Source organism: Budorcas taxicolor, chromosome 3, assembly GCF_023091745.1.
Source record: "Budorcas taxicolor isolate Tak-1 chromosome 3, Takin1.1, whole genome shotgun sequence".
NCBI lineage: Eukaryota > Metazoa > Chordata > Mammalia > Artiodactyla > Bovidae > Budorcas > Budorcas taxicolor.
The window spans coordinates 20,000,001-20,022,184 of NC_068912.1; the positions used below are offsets into that span (position 1 = coordinate 20,000,001).

At 44.1% G+C, this 22,184-nt stretch overlaps 1 protein-coding gene across 1 annotated transcript; it reads left to right on the top strand.

The window, feature by feature from the left end:
- Positions 1-9,976: 9,976 nt before the first annotated feature.
- VPS72 (vacuolar protein sorting 72 homolog) lies at positions 9,977-21,861 on the top strand. The gene is made up of 6 exons (XM_052637018.1): positions 9,977-10,377; positions 14,048-14,200; positions 14,376-14,490; positions 14,880-15,056; positions 20,813-20,957; positions 21,280-21,861. The coding sequence occupies exons 1-6, from the start codon at positions 10,261-10,263 to the stop codon at positions 21,665-21,667; spliced, it is 1,095 nt and encodes a 364-aa protein (XP_052492978.1). The 5' UTR covers positions 9,977-10,260; the 3' UTR covers positions 21,668-21,861.
- Positions 21,862-22,184: the final 323 nt, after the last annotated feature.

Below are 22,184 nucleotides of genomic sequence, written 5' to 3' on the forward strand. Positions count from 1 at the left end.
CATTCATGCCTTAGAACAGTACCTCAGGTCAAAATGGAGTGGTTAGTTCAACACAGAGGCAAAATAAGATGATGATACCTTATTTACTCGATTAGTCATTAATTCATTCATTGAATTAGCTATGTCCTCAACTATGGGAAATTCTGGCATACACAGATGATAAGGTCTCTGCCTGCAAAAAGATCAGACTAATGAGGGACAGACACAGAAATCATTAAAACATAATGGGTGGGTTAGTGGGTTAGTCACCTAGTTGTGTCCGACTCTTTGCAACCCCACGAACTGTAGCCCATCAGGCTCCTCTATCTGTGGAATTCTCCAGGCAAGAATACTGGAGTGGATTGCCAGTCCCTTCTCCAGAGGATCTTCCTGACCCAGGGATCGAACCCAGGTCTCCTGCATTGCAGGCAGATTCTTTACCATCTGAGCTACAGGGAAGATTTCTAAAACATAATAGGTGCCATCATAAAGTATGCATAAATGCTGTGTTTTGAAAAACATATTTTCAGAATAAAAATGGGGAAGAGAAATTGATGCATTCTTTTTTTAAGTAATTTTTATTGGAGTATAGCTGCTTTACAATGGTGTGTTAGTTCTGCTGTACAGCAAAATGATATACATATATCAACTCTTTTTTAGATTTCTTTCTCATTTAGGCCATCAAAGAGCACTGAGTAGAGTTCCCTGTGCTACACAGTAAGTTCTCATTAGTTACCTATTTTATGTATGCATGCTAAGTCTCTTCAGTCATGTCCGACTCTTTGCGGCTCCATGGCCTGTAGTTTGCCAGGCTCCTCTGTCCATGGGATTCTTTAAGCAACAATACTGCAGTGGGTTGCCATGCCCTCCTCCAGGCAATCTTCCCAACCAAAGGATCAAACCCAAGTCTCACATTTCCTGCATCAAGCAGGCAGGCTCTTAACCACTTGCGCCACCTGAGAAGCCCCATTTTGTGCATAATATTATCTATGTCAGTCCCAATCTCCCAATTCATCACACATCCTCCTTATCCTTATGGTAACTGTAAGTTTGTTTTCTATATCTTTGACTCAATTTCTGCTTTGCAAATAAGTTCATCTGTATGATTTTTCTAGATTCCACATATAAACAATATACAATATTTGTCTTTCTCTTTCTGACATAGTTCACTCTGTATGACAATCTCTAGGGCCATCCATGTCAATGCAAATGGGATTATTTTGATACATTCTTGATGGCTCCACAAACTATTTGAGATTGGAACTATTCCCGAGGTTCTAGGAGGCATGATCTCAATGGTTCTAGAAAGTTTGGGAAGAGAGGAAGGGTATGTGAGAAGACGTCACTGTATTATAGAATTGGAATTTTGCCAGATAGACCAGAAAGAGATTTTTAAGGAGAAGAAAAGCATAGAGGCACTACAGAGAATTGGTGTCAGGGAAATGATGCTAGAATAGGATGATGTGGCAGGAGTTGAGGCCATGAAAAGCAGGGAGAGGCTGAATTACGAAGGATATGACTGTGATGCTAAAGCTGAAACTCCAGGACTTTGGCCACCTCATGCGAAGAGTTGACTCATTGGAAAAGACTCTGATGCTGGGAGGGATTGGGGGCAAGAGGAGAAGGGGACGACCGAGGATGAGATGGCTGGATGGCATCACGGACTCGATGGACGTGAGTTTGAGTGCACTCTGGGAGATGGTGATGGACAGGGAGGCCTGGTGTGCTGCGATTCATGGGGTCACAAAGAGTCGGACACGACTGAGAGACTGAACTGAACTGAACTGAAACATCTATGTGCTTACTAAATACTGTGCTAAGCAGTTTATAAGGATTACATTTCTTAATCTTCTCAACCACCTTAAAGGAAAGATTAATACTTAGGTTAATACCTATCACTCACACTTTACAGAAAAGAAAACTAAAATTCTGTGAGGTAAAGTAACATGTCCAAAGTCATGAAGTGAAGTGAAGTGAAGTCGCTCAGTCGTGTCCAACTCTTTGCGACCCCACGGACTGTAGCCCACCAGGCTCCTCTGTCCATGGGATTTTCCAGGCAAGAATACTGGAGTGGGTTGCCCTTTCCTTCTCCATAGGGCTAGAATTTAAGCTCAAATGCAAGCTTACGTCTGGCTGGTTCTAAAGCTATGTTCCTAATCACACTACTATTCTGCCACAAGGATTTTGGACTTTATCCTGTAGTCAACAGGGAGTCATTAAACAGTTTTGAGTAGAAGAGTGACAAAATCTGGGTTTTGAGAAATGTTTATTAAAAAGGCTTCAAGGACAGTCATCCTTGGGTGGGCTCAAACCACCAATCTTTTGGTTAATAGCCAAATGTGGTAACCAGTTGCACCAACACTGTACAGGAGGCGGTGACCAAAACCATCCCAAAGAAGAAGAAATGCAAGAAGGCAAAGTGGTTGTCTGAGAGGGCTTTACAAATAGCTGAAAAAAGGAGAGAAGCAAAAAGCAAGGGGAAAGAGTAAAGATAAACCCAACTAAATGCAGAATTCCAGAGAATAGCTAGGACAGATAAGAAAGCCTTCTTAAGTGATCAGTTCAAAGAAATAGAGGAAAACAATAGAATGGCAAAGACTACAGAGCTCTTCAAGAAAACTGGAGATATCAGGGGAACATTTCATGTAAGGTTGGGCACAATAAAGGATAGAAACGGTAGGACCTAACAAATGCAGAAGAGATTAGGAAGAGGTGGCAAGAATACACAGAAGAACTATACAGAAAAGGTCTTTGGAGAAGGAAATAGCATCCCACTCCAGTATTCTAGCCTGGAAAATCCCCAGCAGAGAAGCTGGCAGGCTTCAGTCTATAGGGTTGCAAAGAGTCAAACACAACTTAGTGACTGAGCACAGAAGGAGGTTTTATTTCTTCTTTATGTAACCACTCGTTTGCACTCAAAAGAATCACAATTTATAATTATTTTAATGTGTATTTATATTATCTTAAAATATAATGTTTTTTATCAAACGAGTTGATTTAAGTAGTAAATGTCCACATTTTAAAACTAAAGAAAAAAAGGTCTTAATGGCCTGGATAACCACAATGGTGTGGTCATTCCCCTAGAGTCAGACATCCTGGAGTGTGAAGTCAAGTGGGCCTTAGGAAGCACTGTTGTTTTTCTTCAGTCACTAAGTTGTTTCCAACTCTTTGCAATCCATGGACTACAGCATGCCTGTCCTTTACTATCTCCCAGAGTTTGCTCAAACTCATGTCCATTGAGTGGTGATGCCATCCTCTGTCACCCCCTTCTTCTGCCCTCAGTCTTTCCCAGCATCAGGGTCCTTTCCAGTGAATCAGCTCTTCAGGTGGTCAAAGTACTGGAGCTTCAGCTTCAGCATCAGTCCTTCCAATGAATATTCAGGGTTGATTCCCTCTAGGATTGACTGGTTTGATCTCCTTTCTGCCCAAGGGGGCTCTCAAGAGTCTTCTCCAGCACCACAATTCAAAAGTATTACTTAGGAAGCATTACTATGAACAAAGCTAGTGGAATTGATGGAATGCCAACTGAGCTATTTCAAATCCTAAAAGATGATGCTGTGAACGTGCTGCACTCACCATGTCTGCAAACTTGAAAAACTCAGCAGTGGCCACAGGACTGGAAAAGGTCAGTTTTCATTCCAATCCCAAAGAAGGGCAATGCCAAAGAATTTTCAAAATTCCGTGCAATTGCATTCATTTCACATACTAGTAAAGCATGGTCAAAATCCTTAAAATTAGGCTTCAGCAGTATGAACCAAGAACTTCCAGATGTATAAGCAATAAGCTGGCTTTAGAAAAGGCAGAGGAACCAGAGATCAAATTGCCAATATTCACTGGATCATTGAGAAAGCAAGGGAATTCCAGAAAAACATCTACTTCTGCTTCACTGACTACACTAAAGCCTTTGTGTGGATCACAACAAACTGTGGAAAATTCTTAAAGAGATGAAAATACGAGACCATCTTACCTGTCTCCTGAGAAACCTGTATGCAGGTTAAGAGGCAACAGTTAGAACTGGACAAGGAACAACAGACTGGTTCAAAATTGGGAAAGGAGTATATCAAGGCTGTATATTGTCACCCTGCCTGTTTAACTTATATGCAGAGTACTTCATGCAAAGTGCCAACCTGGATGAATCACAAGCTGGAATCAAGACTGCCAGGAGAAATATCAGCAACCTTAGATATGCAGATGATACTACTCTAAATGACAGAAACTGAAGCGATACTAAAGAGCCTCTCGGTGAGGATGAAAGAGAAGAGTAAAAAGCTGGCTTAAAACTCAACATCAAAAAAAAAAAAAAAATCATGGCATCCAGTCCCATCACTTCATGGCAAGTAAAAGAGGGAAAAGTGGAAGTGTTACCGAAATCGCAAATCCATGCGCCAGATGCACAGTGAGGCCCATAAATACTAAACATAAGAGTTTGGAAGAGAGAAAGGTTTATTACAGATTCATACAAGAAAATGGGTGGCTCATATCCTAGAACCCCAAAGTTACTGAAAGCTGTCAGCACGTCCCTTTAAAAGGAAAAGGTGAGGGATGGGCATGGTAGCTGTTGCAGACTTCTGGGTGTCCGATCCTTTGTTCTCAAGGTCAGGTCATGGTCAGGTAACGATGTTCCTGAAAATCTCTACCAGATGAATGTTATTCTCTGTCCTGACGAGAAAGGGCAAAGTCCCAAGGCACAACTTTTACCCTCCAAGGTCCCAGTCCTGGCTAAGAGGAGGCAGATCTCAGTTGGCAGCTCCTTCAGGGCCAGGTTTCCATATCCTGCCCAGCTGTCATCCCTGAGGGAGCCAGGCATCCAAGCCAAGTGGCCTCAGTCTCCTCAGGCCATCCAAATGGGGAGACCAGGTCTCACAGACTGTGACGCATACAGACGGCCACTGCTGGTGGGTCACAAAGATGGGAGAGGTTCACTACTTCTCAAGTCCTGGGCCATGGCTAGTGGAGGGCCTTAGTGAGGGCTCTGGAGCTCTGCAGGACATAGTCCTTGGGCTCACTAGTCTGCTCCCTGGGCCCTCCAGCTCACCTGCTGGCCCAAGGCTGGGTAAGCTGAAGGGCCTCCAGGAGAAGGCCTGCATCTGCCTTTTACCTCACTCTCCATCTGATGACCACCACCCCATGGACTCCCTAGTCTGGGCTCCCTAGTCTGCTCCCTGGGCTCTCCAGCTCACCTGCTGGCCCAAGGCTGAGTAAGCTGGAGGGCCTCCAGGAGAAGGCCTGCATCTGCCTTTTACTTCACTCTCCATCTGATGACCACCACCCCATGGATTGTTGACTGAATCATTTCCCCAATGGTCCCCTGTTGACAGTTACCAGTGGGCAAGACCCACTGCCGTGCTAACCAATAGCTGACCAGGACCTGTTGCCTAGTAACAGGGCACAGAGTAATGAGGCACAGCAATGCTACCTGCTAAGGGCTGTGCTCATCCTGCTCTGTTAGAGAAGCAGTAACAGACTTTATTTTCTTGGGCTCCAAAATCACTGTGGCTGGGGACTTCAGTCATGAAATTAAAAGATGCTTGCTCTTTGGAAGAAAAGCTATGCTAAACCTAGACAATTGAAAAGCAGAGACATCACTTTGCTGACAAAGGTCTGTCTACTCAAAGCTATGTTTTTTTTCAGTGGTCATGTATGGTCATGAGAGTTGGACCGTAAAGAAGGCTGAGCGCTGAAGAAACCAGCCTTGGGGTTCTCGCGAGATCCACCTCCTCAATACCAAGTGCCTGTGTCTGGCAGAGCTGATGTGAGATGAATAGACAATCCTTCCCAGTTGCTGGGATAATCATGAGCTTTGGCTGGACCTTCCAGCACACACCGAGATAGTGAGAAGCCAGACAAAAAGCACAGACTATGGTGCCGAAACAGACTAATAAGGAACTTAGTGATTTGGCCTGTGACCCTCCAGCACAATGTTCTGCAAGTCCAGTTGGGGGATGATATGTTTCACTGGCAAGTCACAATTATGGGACCTAATGACAGCCCATATCAAGACAGTGTATTCGTTTTGGCAATTCATTTGCCTACAGACTACCCCTTCAAACCACCTAAGGTTGTATTTACAACAAGAATTTATGATCCAAATATTAACAGTAATGGCAGCATTTGTCTCGATATTCTAAGATCACAGTGGTCTCCTGCTTTAACTGTTTCTAAAGTTCTTTTATCCATTTGTTCACTGTTGTGTGATCCAAACCCAGGTGACCCCTTAGTGCCAAAGACTGCATGGATCTATGAAACAGACAGAGATAAGTACAGCAGAATATCTCGGGAATGGACTCAGAAGTATGCCATGTGATGCTACCTTAAAGACAGAATAACCTGTATTATAGTTAGAATAAACTTTAAATTAGTGCTGCTTTTCTGATTTTGTTACCGGGCTGCTCTCGTATCAGACCTCATCTTTTTTAATTGTATTTTTTGTTTACCTCCCTCCAGTCACATGCCCATCTGAGAAGACTTAAGTTCTTCCAGCTTTGGACAATAACTGCTTTTAGAAACTGTGAAGTAGTTACAAGAGAATAGTTGCGCAAGATTCAGAATTTTTTAGAAAATGTACCATATGTACTATGTAGCCAATGTGTTCACTCTAACTTGGTTATGAGACTAGAACCATTGCTCACTGCTCTAACATGCTGAAGAATCATCTGAGAGGGAGGGAGATGGAGGCTGAGTTGTCGCATCAAAGGAAGCAGGATTATTCTAGCAGCATCCATCCTTGTTTAAGCATTCCACTGTTAGAGATTTGAGGTTACATGATATACTTTATGCTCATAACTGATGTGGCTGGATAATTTATTGAATTTATAGCATCAGCAGAACAGAAAATGTGATGTATTTTATGCATCTCAATAAAGGAATGACCTGTTCTTGTTCTACAGAGAATGGAAATAGGAAGTCAAACACACTTTGTATTCGAAAATAGGGTCTCAAACATTTTAAAATTTTCATTTAAATTGTTAGGAGGCTTGGAGCTATTAGTTAATCTGTCTTCCAATACACTGTTTAATATAGCACTGAATAAATGGTGCAAGTTGTCAATGGATGAGTGATCAACTAATAGCTCTGCTAGTAATTGATTTATTCTTTTTCAATAAAGTTTCATAAACCAATGAGTTTAGTTCAGTTCAGTCGCTCAGTCACGTCTGACTCTGCGACCCCGTGAACCACAGCATGCCAGGCCTCCCTGTCCATCACCAACTGCTAGAGTCTACCCAAACCCATGTCCATTGAGTCAGTGATGCCATCCAACCATCTCATCCTCTGTTGTCCCCTTCTCCTCCTGCCCTCAATCTTTCCCAGCATCAGGGTCTTTTCAAATGAGTCAGTCTTCGCATCAGGTGGCCAAAGTACTGGAGTTTCAGCTTCAACATCAGTCCTTCCAACGAACACCCAGGACTGATTTCCTTTAGGATGGACTGGTTGGATCTCCTTGCATTCCAAGGGACTCTCAAGAGTCTTCTCCAACACCACAGTTCAAAAGCATCAATTCTTTGGCACTCAGCTTTCTTTATAGTCCAACTCTCACAACCATACATGACTACTGGAAAAACCATAGCCTTGACTAGATGGACCTCTGTTGACAAAGCAATGTCTCTGCTTTTGAATATGCTGTCTAGGTTGGTCATAACTTTCCTTCCAAGGAGTAAGCGTCTTTTAATTTCATGGCTGCAGTCAACATCTGCAGTGATTTTGGAGCCCGCAAAAATAAAAAGTCAGCCACTGTTTCCCCATCTATTTTCCATAAAGTGATGGGACCGGATGCCATGATCTTCGTTTTCTGAATGTTGAGCTTTAAGCCAACTTTTTCACTCTCCTCTTTCACGAGGCTCTTTAGTTCTTCTTCACGTTCTGCCTTAAGAGTGGTGTCGTCTGCATATCTGAGATTATTGATATATCTCCTGGCAGTCTTGATTCCAGCTTGTGCTTCCTCCAGCCCGGCATTTCTCATGATGTACTCTGCATATAAGTTAAATAAGCAGGGTGACAATATACAGCCTTGACGTACTCCTTTTCCTATTTGGAACCAGTCTGTTGTTCCATGTCCAGTTCTAACTCTTGCTTCCTGACCTGCATACAGGTTTCTCAAGAGGCAGGTCAGGTGGTCTGGTATTCCCATCTCTTTCAGAATTTTCCACAGTTTATTGTGATCCACACAGTCAAAGGCTTTGGCATAGTCAATAAAGCAGAAATAGAGGTTTTTCTGGGAACTCTCCTGCTTTTTTGATGATCCAGCGGATGTTGGCAATTTGATCTCTGGTTCTTCTGCCTTTTCTAAACCAGCTTGAACATCTGGAAGTTCATGGTTCACGTATTGCTGAAGCCTGGCTTGGAGAATTTTGAGCATTTAGCTGTCTGGATTAATCAGTATAGGAAACAATCTTTTGTAAATGCAAAGCTGTTTTTTGTATATACTGTTGGGATTTGGCTCATTGTTTGACACCAAATGATGATGTAAAGTTTAAGAGAGTGAATATTTTGCATGTTCAGTTAAAAGTGCGCAGTCTGTTACAGGTTGACACATTGATTGACCTGATTTATGCAGAATTAATAAGCTATTCAGATAGGATATCTTTACTATGCTGCACATGATACTGGCAGCCTGGGAGTTCATAGACGGACTTGGGACCCAGCAGTTTTGAAACGTGTATATGGAGTTAATTTGTTTTCCAGGTGCAACCCCCCATCTAACTACAGTTTTTCTTCACCTTGTACTCTTGACAGCTGAAAAGAGCATAACATGGGAGTAATAATGGGTCAAAATTTACCAAAAAAGTACTATTTTGGTGTGGGAGTTGTCACAAGGCTATGTGGAAGTGACTTGAACTATGAGGGATATTGAGGGTTTTTTTTAATGAATTGAATATCCATTAAAATGGATTTGTTCAGCCATTTACATTAATGAACATTTAAATCCAACAGATGCCATTTCAGGTGACAACAATGAATGAATAAAAGTCAATGCTGTTGAAAAAAAAACTATAGTTTTTCCAGTAGTCATGTGCGGTTATGAGAGTTGGACCATAAAGAAGGCTGAGCGCCGAAGAATTTATGCTTTTGAACTGTGGTGTTGGAGAAGACTCTTGACAGTCCCTTTGACTGCATGGAGCTCAAACCAGTCAGTCCTAAAGGAAATTAACCCTGAATATTCATTGGAAAGACTGATCCTGAAGCTGAAGCTCCAACACTTTGGCCACCTGATGCAAAGAGCGAACTGATTGGAAAAGACCTTGATACTGGGAAAGACTGAGGGCAGAAAGAGAAGGGAGCGGCAGAGGGAGGATGAGATGGTTAGATAGCATCATCCACTCAGTGGACATGAATCTGAGGAAACTCAGAGAGACTGAAGGACAGGAAAGCCTGGAGTGCTGCAGTCCATAGGGTCGAAGAGTCTGACACGACTTAGCGACTGAACAATAACAGAAAGGTTTCTATTGACAACGGAATGAAAAACGTACGGGAACAGACGGAAACTGACCTCTTCTAAATTAAAATTTATTGATTCCCAAATTCTGTCCGTGGGGTAAAGGGCTCCTGGTGTGGTATCATTCCACAGCCCGGATAAACTTGCTTACTGGGGCGGGGAGCCTGGGGTGGCCTCAGCGCAGAAATGGGCGGGGCTGAAGAGTTGAGAAGGCCGTGAAATTAAAAGACGTTTGCTCCTTGGAAGAAAAGTTATGACCAACCTAGACCGTTTTTCCAGTAGTCATATATGGATGTGAGAGTTGAACTATAAAGAAAGCTGAGCGCCAAAGGACTGATGCTTTTGAACTGTGGTGTTGGAGAAGACTCTTGAGAGTCCCTTGGACTGCAAGGAAATCCAACCAGTCTATCCTAAAGGAAATCAGTCCTGAATATTCATTGGAAGGACTGATGTTGAAGCTGAAACTCGAATACCTTGGCCACCTGATGCGAAGAGCTGACTCATTTGAAAGAGCCTGATGCTGGGAATGATTAAAGGCGGGAGGAGAAGGGGACGACAGAAGATGAGATGGTTGGATGGCATCAGTAATTCAATGGAACTGAGTTTGAGTAAGCTCCGGGAGTTGGTGATGGGCAGGGAAGCCTGGCGTGCTGCAGTCCATGGGGTCGCAAAGAGTCGGACGCGACTTATCTGAACTGAACGGTACTGGGAACTTCTCGACGCTCTGCTACTTCTGTCTGTAGACGACGGGCTTCCGCCGTCCGCCCGCAGGTAGTGGTATCGAGCGCCGAGCCTAGAGAACGGCGCTGGGTGAGGGGCTTGGTGGTGGCTGCGCTGTCTCCATAGGCGTTATGAGTTTGGCTGGGGGCCGCGCCCCGCGGAAGACCGCTGGGAACCGGCTCTCTGGGCTTCTGGAAGCAGAGGAAGAAGATGAGTTCTACCAGACGACTTATGGGGGTTTCACTGAGGCAAGAGCCGGGCCCAGGAAGAGGGAGGAAATAAAGCTAAAAGGAGTACTGATGGAGAGAGAAACCTCGGACAAAGAAGGGGGCGGGGGAGAGGAGTCCTGGTAGCTGATACTGGAGATGGGGGTGGGCGAGATGGGGGGATAAGCTGGAGTCCTAGCAGGGGGAGCCCTGAATGGTGTTGGAGGGGTCAGGAATGGAGAAGTTGTCCGAAGGACCCCAGACTATGGCTGAAAACTACTGTGTATTTCCTTAACTGCAGCTCTCAGCGCTTCTGACGTCTAGCATACGCCAGGCACATCCTAGTCACGCGGTGTATATTCGTTGGCCTACTGCCTGGTTATTCACCTGAACTGTAGAAAAGAATCTCTCAGAAAAAAAGATAGAGGGACTTAGCCAACTCCTTTTTTCAGCTTTCAAATATCGTTATAAATGTTTTCTTAGATAACTGTTTCTTGACTGTCCTGAAAAGTGACCCCATGTATGTCCTTCATAGAACATATTTCAATTTGTAGTTAGATACATTTTGTTTGTTTATGCCTTCCAATAGACTGTAAGTTCTGTAAGGTTAGAGATGATCTGTTTTGTTTAACAGTGTACATCCGAGTGCCTAGTCCAATGACTGGATTGAGTTGACACTTGTTAAATTTGTATTGATTGAATCTGTCCATTCTTTAAATGTGTTAAGTGCCTAAAGCAAGCCAAGCACTGTGATAGGCGCTGTGGAAACAGTATTAAAAACACCACCTTATCCTTACGTTTTCCAGACTCCAGTGGGGGACCTAGCTGAGGTAACAGTCAGTTAAAATATCGTGTGATAAGGAGAAAAGTGTTAAGCATAGGGTGCTATGGTAGCACTTGGGAGACAAAGTTGTTTGGGATGGGCATTCCTGGGAAAGGTGATGTTTACGCTGAGGACAGTTTGAAAAGTGAGCCTTGGCTGGATGGAGAGCAGTAGGACTGGAAGCAGGGAAAGACGGAAGGTTAGTCCTGGAGGAGGGTGGGACAGAATATGTAAAGACACTGACATCCTGCTCTGGGACCTGCACAGCTACTCTCATACTCCAAACCAGAATGGAGAATAATAGCGGGAGTAGGCCTGGGCTCTTGTAGGGTTTTGTGAGCCATGTTAAGTTTTATTCTTCATTCAGAGGACTGACAAGATTATTTCACAGTCAGATTTGTACTTTAGAAAGATCATTCTATAATGAGGAAAATGGTAGAAGGAGGCAATGAGAGTAGAGAAACAAGAACAGGAGGAGTCAAGAGAAACTAAGGAATTCGAATCCACAGGACTTGGTGACTGGTTAGGAATCATTACTTAACACAGCCATAACCAATTAGTTTAAAATAGAACCTTCTCATCTCTCTTCCAAAGGCCATTTTCCTATTCCTGTCATTTTACGAGTCGTTATTTAATATGTACCCTTCATGCTTCCAAAAAGGATTTAAGAAGGCTTATGATATAAACAAAAAGTAGGAACAGTAAAAATAGAGACAGATGAGAAGTAATTGTACCAGGAGCCTCTGCTAAAATGGTACAGTTGATATTAAATTTAGCTGTGAGTTTCCTGGCAGCCAAATCCTGAATTACTTTTTTTGTAAGAAAGAAGCATTTAAGTTCTTTAACAGAGATATACTTATTCAGCATTAAGTCCTAAGGAAAATTACATCCTTGTAAATAAAATAACAGGGATTTGGTAGATGATGTAAAAGCATTATCTTAACTAGTCATGTCTCTTAATGACCCTCGATAAAAGCCAAAGGAATGATAGTAAATCCGTAGCTTAGTGAAAGCATTTCAGTTGGGCACTAAGCTAATGTGCAGTTGAACTACTACCCTCTGGTGATATGATTTAATACCAGGTCAGGACTGAGGGGATTAATGTGTTCTCAGCCTGTCTTTCACAAACATTAGTTGGGAGGAAATGATGGTCACCAGTACAAGACTGAGTACTGGCTGCCTTGGGTTGTCAACTGTGTTATTTGCTTGCTTTGCCACCGTGTGTACAAGATTAACCCATCAGTCTTGTCAGTGATTGAAGAGAGAGGCAGATGTTTGAGGTGCTGCCCTGCTCAGTTAACTCCCCTCTTCCCGGGCATTTTTTCTCTCTCTCTCTTTTGCTGTGTGGCTGCTGTTTTAGCCCAAACTCAGGCTTAGGCTCTACTATGTGTTTTCTACTCCAGTCCATCCCACCACCTCCAGAACTTTCTGAAACACTCCTTGTATGTAGTTTTCCTCTCCTCCCCGAATATTCAGTGTCTTCCCATTATACATGGTATGCAGTGAAAGTTGCTCAGTTGTGTCTGACTCTTTGCAACTTCATGCGTTATACAGCCTGCCAGGCTCCTCTGTCTGTGGGATTCTGCAGGCCAGAATACTGGAGTGGGTAGCCATTCCCTTCTCTAAGGGATCTTCCCAACCCAGGGATCGAACACAGGTCTCCCGCATTGAAGGCGGATTCTTTACCATCTGAGCAGCTAGGGAAGCTCATACATGGTGGTAGGACCCAACTCTTTTTCTGTCCCAACTCACCTGAGGAACGAGACATATTTCTCAGTAACTTTAGCTTACTTCAGCGGTGATTATCGGTGCTGGACCAAGTAAGAAGAGGGAGAGGATTGAGAATCACTGTCCTGCAAGTTAAGATCATAAGTTTAAAAGTTAAATGTCATTAAGTCATGACATTTACATTTCTCTGTAGATCGAATCCCTGGAGAAGGAAATGGCAACCCACTTCAGTATTCTTGCCTGGAAAATTCCATGGGCGGAGGAAACTGGCCAGCTTCAGTCCATGGGGTCACAAAGAGTTGGACACAACTGAGCACATAGATTGAATGCAACCTTCTTTTCAAATCTTGTAGCCCTATAGGGCATTCAGTTAATGTTGGAAGGAGGCTGTGATGAAGCCAAAGGCAGTCAGCTAGGAAGACTTCTACCAGAGACAGACCTGCTTTGCTTAGGTCTAAATCCTTATTCCATAAACATGCTGTACACATTCTTGCTTCTGTACCTTTGTTCCTGTCATTTGCTCTGCCTGGGATTCCCTCTTCCCTCTTGGCTGTCTAAATACTAACAGTGTTTTAAACCATGGCTCAAATCCTCTTCATTCTTGAAAGTCTGAAGCAGAGTTTAGTAAACTACAACCTGCTGGCTGGATCTAACCCACTATCTATTTTAATCTGGTCCTTTGCAGAAAAAGTTTGCCAATTGTTGGTCTAAAGGAATAAAGTCTAACATTTAGACTTTTCCAGGCCATCAGTCCATAGCAGGTGTGCCTTCCTCTGATCACCTATAACATTTTATTGCCATTTGGTAGTTTATATGTTGCCCTGTATTAAAACTTCCATTTATAATGATGTCTTTTCCTATACTTGACTGTGAGACCCTGAAGGGGGAGACCAAACCGTATCCTTTTGTGCCCCAGCACTTAACACAGTGTGCTGTGCTGGGAGCCAGCACGGGATTGTGCTGCAGGTAAAGGGCAGTCAGTTAACGTTGGAAGGGGTGGTGCTGGAGCCAGAGACCATCAGCCCTTCTTGCCTGAGGAAAATGAAAGGCTAGGCTGGGAGGGAGAGTGGGGCAGCCCTTATCAACAGGCAAAGGGAGTCTGTTCCTCCTAGAGGGGCATTAATAACTGAAAGTGAGAACCTCATCTCCCTGTGTCCTCAGGAATCAGGAGATGATGAGTATCAAGGGGACCAGTCAGACACAGAGGATGAGGTGGACTCTGACTTTGATATCGACGAAGGGGATGAACCATCCAGTGATGGAGAAGCGGAAGAGCCAAGAAGGAAGCGCCGAGTAGTCACCAAAGCATATAAGGTGCAGGGGAGGCCTGGTTTTCTTGGACTTCCTTAATTTGTATTCTCCCTTTCATCAGGTCCCATTATGCCCCACACCAATCCCACTTCCTGCTCTGCTGGTTTTCTCTTCCTAATGTCTTCATTGTCTCCCAATATCTTCTCTTCCCTGGTATCTGATTTCACTCTGTCCCCAGGAGCCTCTCAAGAGCCTGAGGCCTCGAAAGGTCAGCACCCCAGCTGGTAGCTCTCAGAAGACTCGAGAAGAGAAGGCACTGCTTCCATTAGAACTACAGGATGATGGCACTGACAGTGAGTGGGGATGTTTGGGTCAATAGACAAAGTTAAAGTGTTTTGATAAAGTACTGTATTCATGTTAAGTTTACTGAAGTTGATAACTTTACTATGAGCATGTAGGAATAATTCTAATTAGGAAATATACACCGAGTATTTAGGGAAGAGAGCCATGATGTTGATGTGCATAACTTAACTCTCAGATTATTCAGAAAATATGCACACACAGATTGCAAATAGGGCAAAATGTTAACAGAGGATTTGGCAAAGGATTCATGGATGTTCTTTGTACTATTCTTAACTTCTTTGTAAGTTTGAAATGATTTCCAAATAAAAAGCTTTAAAATTAAATTCAGAGAAGGTAGACATGAGTTCAAAGATTTCTTCCCCTATGGTTTCCTTCCCAGGTCGGAAGTCCATGCGTCAATCTACAGCTGAGCACACACGACAAACATTCCTTCGGGTACAGGAGAGGCAGGGCCAGTCACGGCGACGGAAAGGGCCCCACTGTGAGCGGCCACTGACCCAGGAGGAGCTGCTCAGGGAGGCCAAGATCACAGAGGAGCTCAACTTACGTTCACTGGGTCAGTCTTTGGTTTTGAGAACAGTGGGTAGAGGGGCTGAGAAGCACAAGAAAAAGTTAGATCTTGAGGCCCCAAAGAATTGGACAGATGGAGATTTGGGACAAAAGAAATCAGAAGAAAGATACGGGGAGAGAAAGTGATTAGGAGCAAGGAAGTAGGCAGTAATGAGGGCCCTGAAGAACAAGTTACATTAAAGTGCCTTGGTATTAAAATAAGAATGGTACAGAAAGGAGTTCAGATTCTAGCTCCACTGCTCACCTGCTATAAGACTGCAGGCAAATTACTTACAACCTGCTTGCGTCTTTCTTTCCTTGTTCACAAAATGCAATGAGATGATAATGCTGCTTTAATGATCATGAGAATTAGAAATTCAGTAGAATCAGTCCGTTCATGAGCTACATTGCTTTAAAGTTAAAATTCTATAAGATCTCTTCAGTTTATGTGCTGCTGGGCACACAGTCCTGTATGGGAACATTCAGTACAAAAGCATACATTTCTTTAAGGGGCGGTGAGAGTTCTCAGATCATGAGAGGTGAATGAGGGAGCAGCAGATTTCACTCCCCGCATCATGTGCTCACTCTGGAGCATATGTGCACTGAGTGAAATAACGGGGGAAATCTACAATATTTGATTTGCTATTTCTCTCTCTCGGAATCTTTTTTTCATCAAGCACATATAATTGAATATGCATAACCCAAATACAGTTTTACTGTGGTGTGGAAGATTGTTTACCCAGAATATCTGGGAGCCAACTCAGTTTAGTTCAATGGTATCCTTGGTATCCTTAGGACTTCCTTGGTGGCTCAGACGGTTAAGCGTCTGCCTACAGTGCGGGAGACCTGAGTTCAATCCCTGGGTCAGGAAGATCTCTTGGAGAAGGAAAAGGCAACCCACTCCAGTTGATTTGCCTAGAAAATCCCCTGGACGGAGGAGCCTGGTAGGCTACAGTCCATGGGGTCGAAAAGAGTTGGACACGACTGAGTGACTTCACTTTCACTAACTCATTTTAGTTTAATGGTATCAGTAGTTTTGAAATGTAGATACCTTCACTCCAGAAAGTTCCCTGGTGGTCTAGTGGTTAGGACTTGGTGGTCTCACTACCTCGCCCGGGTTCTATTCCCGGTCAGTGAAGCACATCTTTGGGGCTTCCTTGATAGCTCAGTTGGTAATGAATCTGCCTGCAGTGCAGGAAACCTGGGTTCAATTCCTGTGTTGGGAATATCCGCTGGAGAAGGGATAGGCTACCCACTCCAGTATTCTTGGGTATCCCTGGTGGCTCAGCTGGTAAAGAATCCACCTGCAATGTGGGAGACCTGGATTCGATCCCTGGGTTGGGAAGATCCCCTGGAGAAGGGAAAGGCTACCCACTCCGGAGAATTCCATGGACTGTATAGTCCATGGGGTCACAAAGAGTTGGACATGACTGAGTGACTTTCACTTTCACTCCAGAAGACCACAAAAGATTTAATTTTCAACATTTTCAGGGTGTATTGTCGTGACTTTAAAAAAATATTTATATTTGGCTGTGCTGGGTCTTCTTTCTGCCCTCAGGCTCTCATTGCCGAGAGCAGAGGTTCTTCTTCATTGTCATAGGGTGGCTTCTTGCGTGGAACACAGGCTCTAGGGCATGAGGGCTCAGTATCTTTGATGCCTGGGCTTAGCTGCTCCATGGCATGGGGAATCTTCCTGGACCAGGATTGAACTAGTGTCCTCGGCCTCGACAGAGCAGATTCTTTATTCATGTGTTTTTAATTGAAGGATAATTACAGTGTTGTATTGGTTTCTGTCAGACATCAACATGGATCAGCCGTAGGTATACATATGTCCCCTTCCTCTTTAGCCTCCCTCCCACCCCATCCCACCTTCGAGGTTGTCACAGAGCCCCAGTTTGAGTTCCCTGAATCATAGAGCAAATTCCCACTGGTTATCTATTTTACATATGGTAGTGATAGTATATATGTTTCCGTTTTACTTTCTCAATTCATCCCACCCTCTCCTTCTTACCACCCCCATGTCCATAAGTCTGTTCTCTATGTCTGCATCTTTATTGCTGCCCTGAAAATAGGTTCATCAGTACTACTTTCTAGATCCCATATGCATGCGTTAATATACGATATTTATTTTTTCCTTTCTGACTGACTTCACTCTGTGTAATAGGCTCTAGATTCATTCATCTCATTAGCACTGGCTCAAACTAGTTTCTTTTTACGGCTGAGTAATATTTCATTGTATATATGTACCGCAGCTTCTTTATCCATTCATCTGTTCTTGGACATCTAGGTTACTTCCATGTCCTAGTTATCGTAAATAGTGCTGGCAGGCAGATTCTTAACCAGTGGACCAACAGGGAAGTCCAGCTATCGTGACTTTAAAAAAAAAATTATTATTATATGGGCTTTAAAACGGGAAATATACCCTTTATCAGTATAATGGCAACGCCGTACTTTAAAACTGGTTATCTCTTAAAACATAAATGACTGAGAAATATCACAGATAATGAGGTCATTTGATGTCACTATAATTATAATCTGCATCCTTTTACTACATTGATGGTTTCCGGCCACTGTAAAGAGAGTGATTCCCAGGCTTCCGGCATAGGAGATCCTGGTGGGGCATGTTTGGCAGGAGAAAAAAAGTATAAGTTCATTTTTGAACATGCTGGATTTGAGATGTCTGTGAGAAGTTCATGCAGTGCTGAGAAATCAGATAAACACACAAATCTGGTGTTTGGACAAGATATCTGGGCTAGAAATACAAATTTGGAAGGTTTTGAATGTGGATGGCAGTTGACACTGGAGTGGATGAGATCACTCAGGGAGAAAACACAGAGGAAGAAGGGTAGGCAGAGGCTCAAGAAGGTCCTGCAGACACCAAAAAGTAATGGTCTCCTACAAGAGGAGGAGCTTAGAAAAGGATCTGAGGGAAGGCCAGAGAGTGAGAAGAGCCAGGAAAGTTTGTCTTAAGAACCCTAAGGAAAGAGAATGTTTGGGGTAGTAGCTGCTCAGTCTTGCTGAGATGCCAGTGAAGAGAACTGAGGAGTGTCCATTAGTTTTGGTGACATGGGGTCAGAAATGACCTTAGGGAGCACTTTTGGGGGAGCAAGCCATTGGGAAGTTGTTGGGAAGCCAAACCTTTAAAATTTGGCCATGAAGGGTAGGAGAAGAACAGTGGGGGGTCTTGGGTCAAGAAAGGGTTTGTCCTTCTCTTTTATTCAAAGATTGGAGAGTATATATTTTTGATGAGATGCAACAGAAAGAATTTTAAGACAGAAAAGAAAGGATCATTAATAGTGTAGGGTTTTAGAGAAGTGGGAGTCAGGGTGGGAGCTAGGGCACGGGTAGAAGGGTTGGCCTAAGGTAAGAGGAAGGAAGTAAGGGTGGCTCATAGCTATAGGGTTGTAAATCCAGAGCAGGCCAGTATAATGGTTCTCATCGGATGTTTTTTAGGGACTGTCATTTGTCAGGTGTTGGAGATAGAGTTGGAAGCTTGAGAGTGAAGACTGTTTGAAATTGTTGTGGAGATAGGATCATCTGCTGGTGTTGGCAGGTCTTTTGAAGTTTGGGAATATGAATTTCTGGCGGTTTCATTCTACCTGTTGTGTAACTTTTTTCCAGTACTGCTCATCGATCCAGGTCTGGGCGAAGGAGTTTAGATTGATAAGAGAATGACTGATAAGAGAAAAGGAAGGCTGGAAGGAGTGATAGAATGCAGAGATTTTCAGGTACTCGAAGTACTAGAAGAACAGAGGTATCTAGGGTAATGGAGCAACGAGAGCGGAAGCGTGGGGCTCCACAGGACACAGGCACATCCTGCCCGGGGTGTGGGAGAATAAGCGGCCTCCACCAGAGGGTTGCAGGGAGTAGTGGCCTCTACAGATGACAGGTTTCCTGTAAGGCAAGTTTTGGAAGGCATGCTGAGTGAGAAACTTGACGACATAGATGAGCTGGCTGATTATAGGGCAGGGGTTACAGAGGGTACGGGAAAGTGTTGAGAGAAGAGTTGAAAGGTTGGCTCCAGGGAAAGCAGTATTATCATCCAGAATTCAAGTGTGAGAGAGATTAAATCACTGGATGGAGGTGGAGGGGTCAGGGGAGTAGGTGTCCAGCGGACTCTTCTGGTCATACTTTATCCAGAGCAGTGATCCCCAACCTTTTTGGCATCAAAGACCAATTTTGTGGAAGATAATTTTTCCACGAACCCAGGGTGTGGGGAATGGTTTCAGGATGATTCGAGCACATTACATTTATTGTGCACCTTATTTCTAATCTAATGTTGCTACTGATTTGACAGAAGGTACCAGTCCTCGGCCCAGAGGTTGGGGACCCCTGCACTAGAGAATTGTGTTCAGAGAACCCACGTTTAAGAGGGACAGAGGGACCAGGTATATTTTGATATGTGTATACATTAACAAATCTTTATTGAATTCCTGTAATGTGTGGAATGCTGCGTGACCCTCATGATGTATAGGTAATATGAGTCACAGTCACTGCCCTTGAGAGACGTGTGTACCAACAATGAACTGCCACAGAGCAGTGTCACCTGGTCCAGACAGGGTGACTAGTGAGCTAGAGAGGAGGGCCTGAAAGAAGGAACCATTAGCTCAGCTCATTGTTGCCCTATGAGAATGCAGATACAAAGTTGCCAGATTTTCTTAGTTTTTCAAAGAGGACCAGAAACCTCTGTCTTTGAATGTAATTTCCTGACTTTTAAATGTCAGCAGCTAATTCAGATTTTTCTTTAAAACACTATGCAAATCAAGCAGGACACATAAGGGGGCTGCTATCTTGCAGCCTCTGCCATAGATCATGGTAAGTACAGGAACAGAAGGGTGTTTTTGGCACAGGTGGCAAAGGAGGGAGTGACTCAGAACCATGTTTTATGAGGAATGGTTCAGTAGAAGGGGTACTGTGATCAGCCTGAAGAGAGATGAGCACTAATTTCAACTAGTTAAAGGACTGTCAAGTGGAAGACAGGTTAGATTTGTGTTTCTTTTGGCCTTAAAAGGTGAAGCACTATCAACAGGAAGTATATTTCAGCTCACAGTGGGAAAGAAGAGGGCTTCCCTGGTGGCTCAGTGATAAAGAATCTGCCTGGCAATACAGGAGACATGGGTTCAGTCCCTGGTCCGGGAAGATCCTAACTGCTGCAGAGCAACTAAGCCTAAGTTGTGCACCACAACTGCTGAGCCTGTGCTCCAGAGCCCAGGAACCACGACTGCTGAGCCCACGTGCCTAGAGCCGACGCTCCACAACACCAGAAGCCACCACAGCGTGATGCCCACACCCGCTGCAGCTAGAGAAAAGCCTATGCATCAACGGAGATCCAGCACAGCCAAAAAAGCAAATGACTCAGTGAATAATAAATTGTTTTAAAAGTAGGAAAGAACTCTAATCACTAGGGAGTCCTCAAGAGGCAGTGTGCTGCCTTGGATAGGTAGGAGCAAGTTGACAGAACAGTAACGAGAGGTTAGAGGAAATGAGCAGGCTGCTTGCCAAAGGATCCCTTTCAGCTCTGAAGTCCTACTGTTCTGAGCCAGTGAGGAATCAAGTGACCCTAAGAAATGACGAGCAGGGTATATGTCAAAAGGGGCAAGCAGAAAGCTTATGAAATGGGAGATGCTTGAGGGCTTTAGAGGACTTTGCTAATTGGCTTGGGTGAGCAGTGACTAGACAGCCAGGAGGGTAATTAAGAGACTATAGGACAGGACTGGGGTTTGGGAAGTGGGGAACTGACCATCTGCTCGTTCCTTCCTGAAGAGACATATGAGCGTCTCGAGGCTGACAAAAAGAAGCAGGTCCACAAGAAGCGGAAGTGCCCTGGGCCCATAATCACCTACCATTCAGTGACTGTGCCACTGGTTGGGGAGCCAGGCCCTAAAGAAGAGAATGTCGATGTAGAAGGGTGAGTGAGTGAATCTCAGGGAAGAGTGCAACGTCTCCCTTCTGTATTCAGCTTGTGTTTGCTCAGCCCCGTCTCACTTGCTCTCCTCACACAGCTCTCCTAACACTTGGGTATCTTTCAGATCCTTTTCCCATCAGCTCCGATTTTTCTTATAGTCGCTCTCTCCTCTTTTTCCATCCAGCCCTGCTTTGTTTGTCCTGTCTGTCACTTAACAGATTCTCTCGGACTGCTGCCATCCACTGCCGCCGCCTCTTTCTTGAGTTCTCTGATCTCTCTGCTGTCTTCACCTCTCAGCTCTGTGTGTTTCTGTCTTTTCCCTCAGACTTGATCCTGCTCCCATGGCTTCTGCACTGACTGCCCGTGCTGGGACTGGACCCGTCATCCCTCCTGCTTGCTGCTCACGTACCTTCATCACTTTTAGTGATGATGCCACATTTGAGGAATGGTTTCCTCAAGGGCGGCCCCCAAAGATCCCCGTTCGGGAGGTCTGCCCGGTGACCCATCGGCCAGCCCTATATCGGGACCCTGTTACAGACATACCCTATGCCACTGCTCGAGCCTTCAAGATCATCCGTGAGGCCTACAAGAAGTACATCACTGCACATGGACTGCCGCCCGCTGCCTCAGCCCTAGGCCCTGGCCCACCACCTCCTGAGCCCCTCCCTGGCTCTGGGCCCCGAGCCTTGCGCCAGAAAATTGTCATCAAATGAAGGGATGTCTGGTCCTTAGAAACCTCTTTCCTGTCCTAACTTAAGGTTCTTAAGTTGGGGCTCTTAAGAAGCCCTGCTTCTTCCCTTGGTCATTGCTGATCTTTGCCCAGCTCTTCTCTATTTCTTTCCCCATCTTTCCCCCTAGTTCCTACTGGTTTGTGTTTTTTAATCTAATAAAATAGAAGGATCCCTTTTGTCTGGTGTCCAATCTAGGGTTGGGAGCAAAAAGTATTTGTGAATAAGTTTTATATTTGTTTAATAGTTTTTATTATGAGTCATCCTTTTTATTCTTTATTTTTTAGGTTTTTTTTTTCTTTCTTTTTCTTTTTTTGGCCACACCATATGGCTTGTAGGATCTTAGTTCCCCAACCAAGGTTCAACCCTGGGCCCTCAGCAGTGAAAGCACCTAGTCCTTACCACTGGACCACCAGGGAACTTCCAGAGTTGCCCTTTTTAGATTGTAAAATATTAATTCCTCTAACAGTTTATAAACACCTTAAAATTAGACACCAAAACA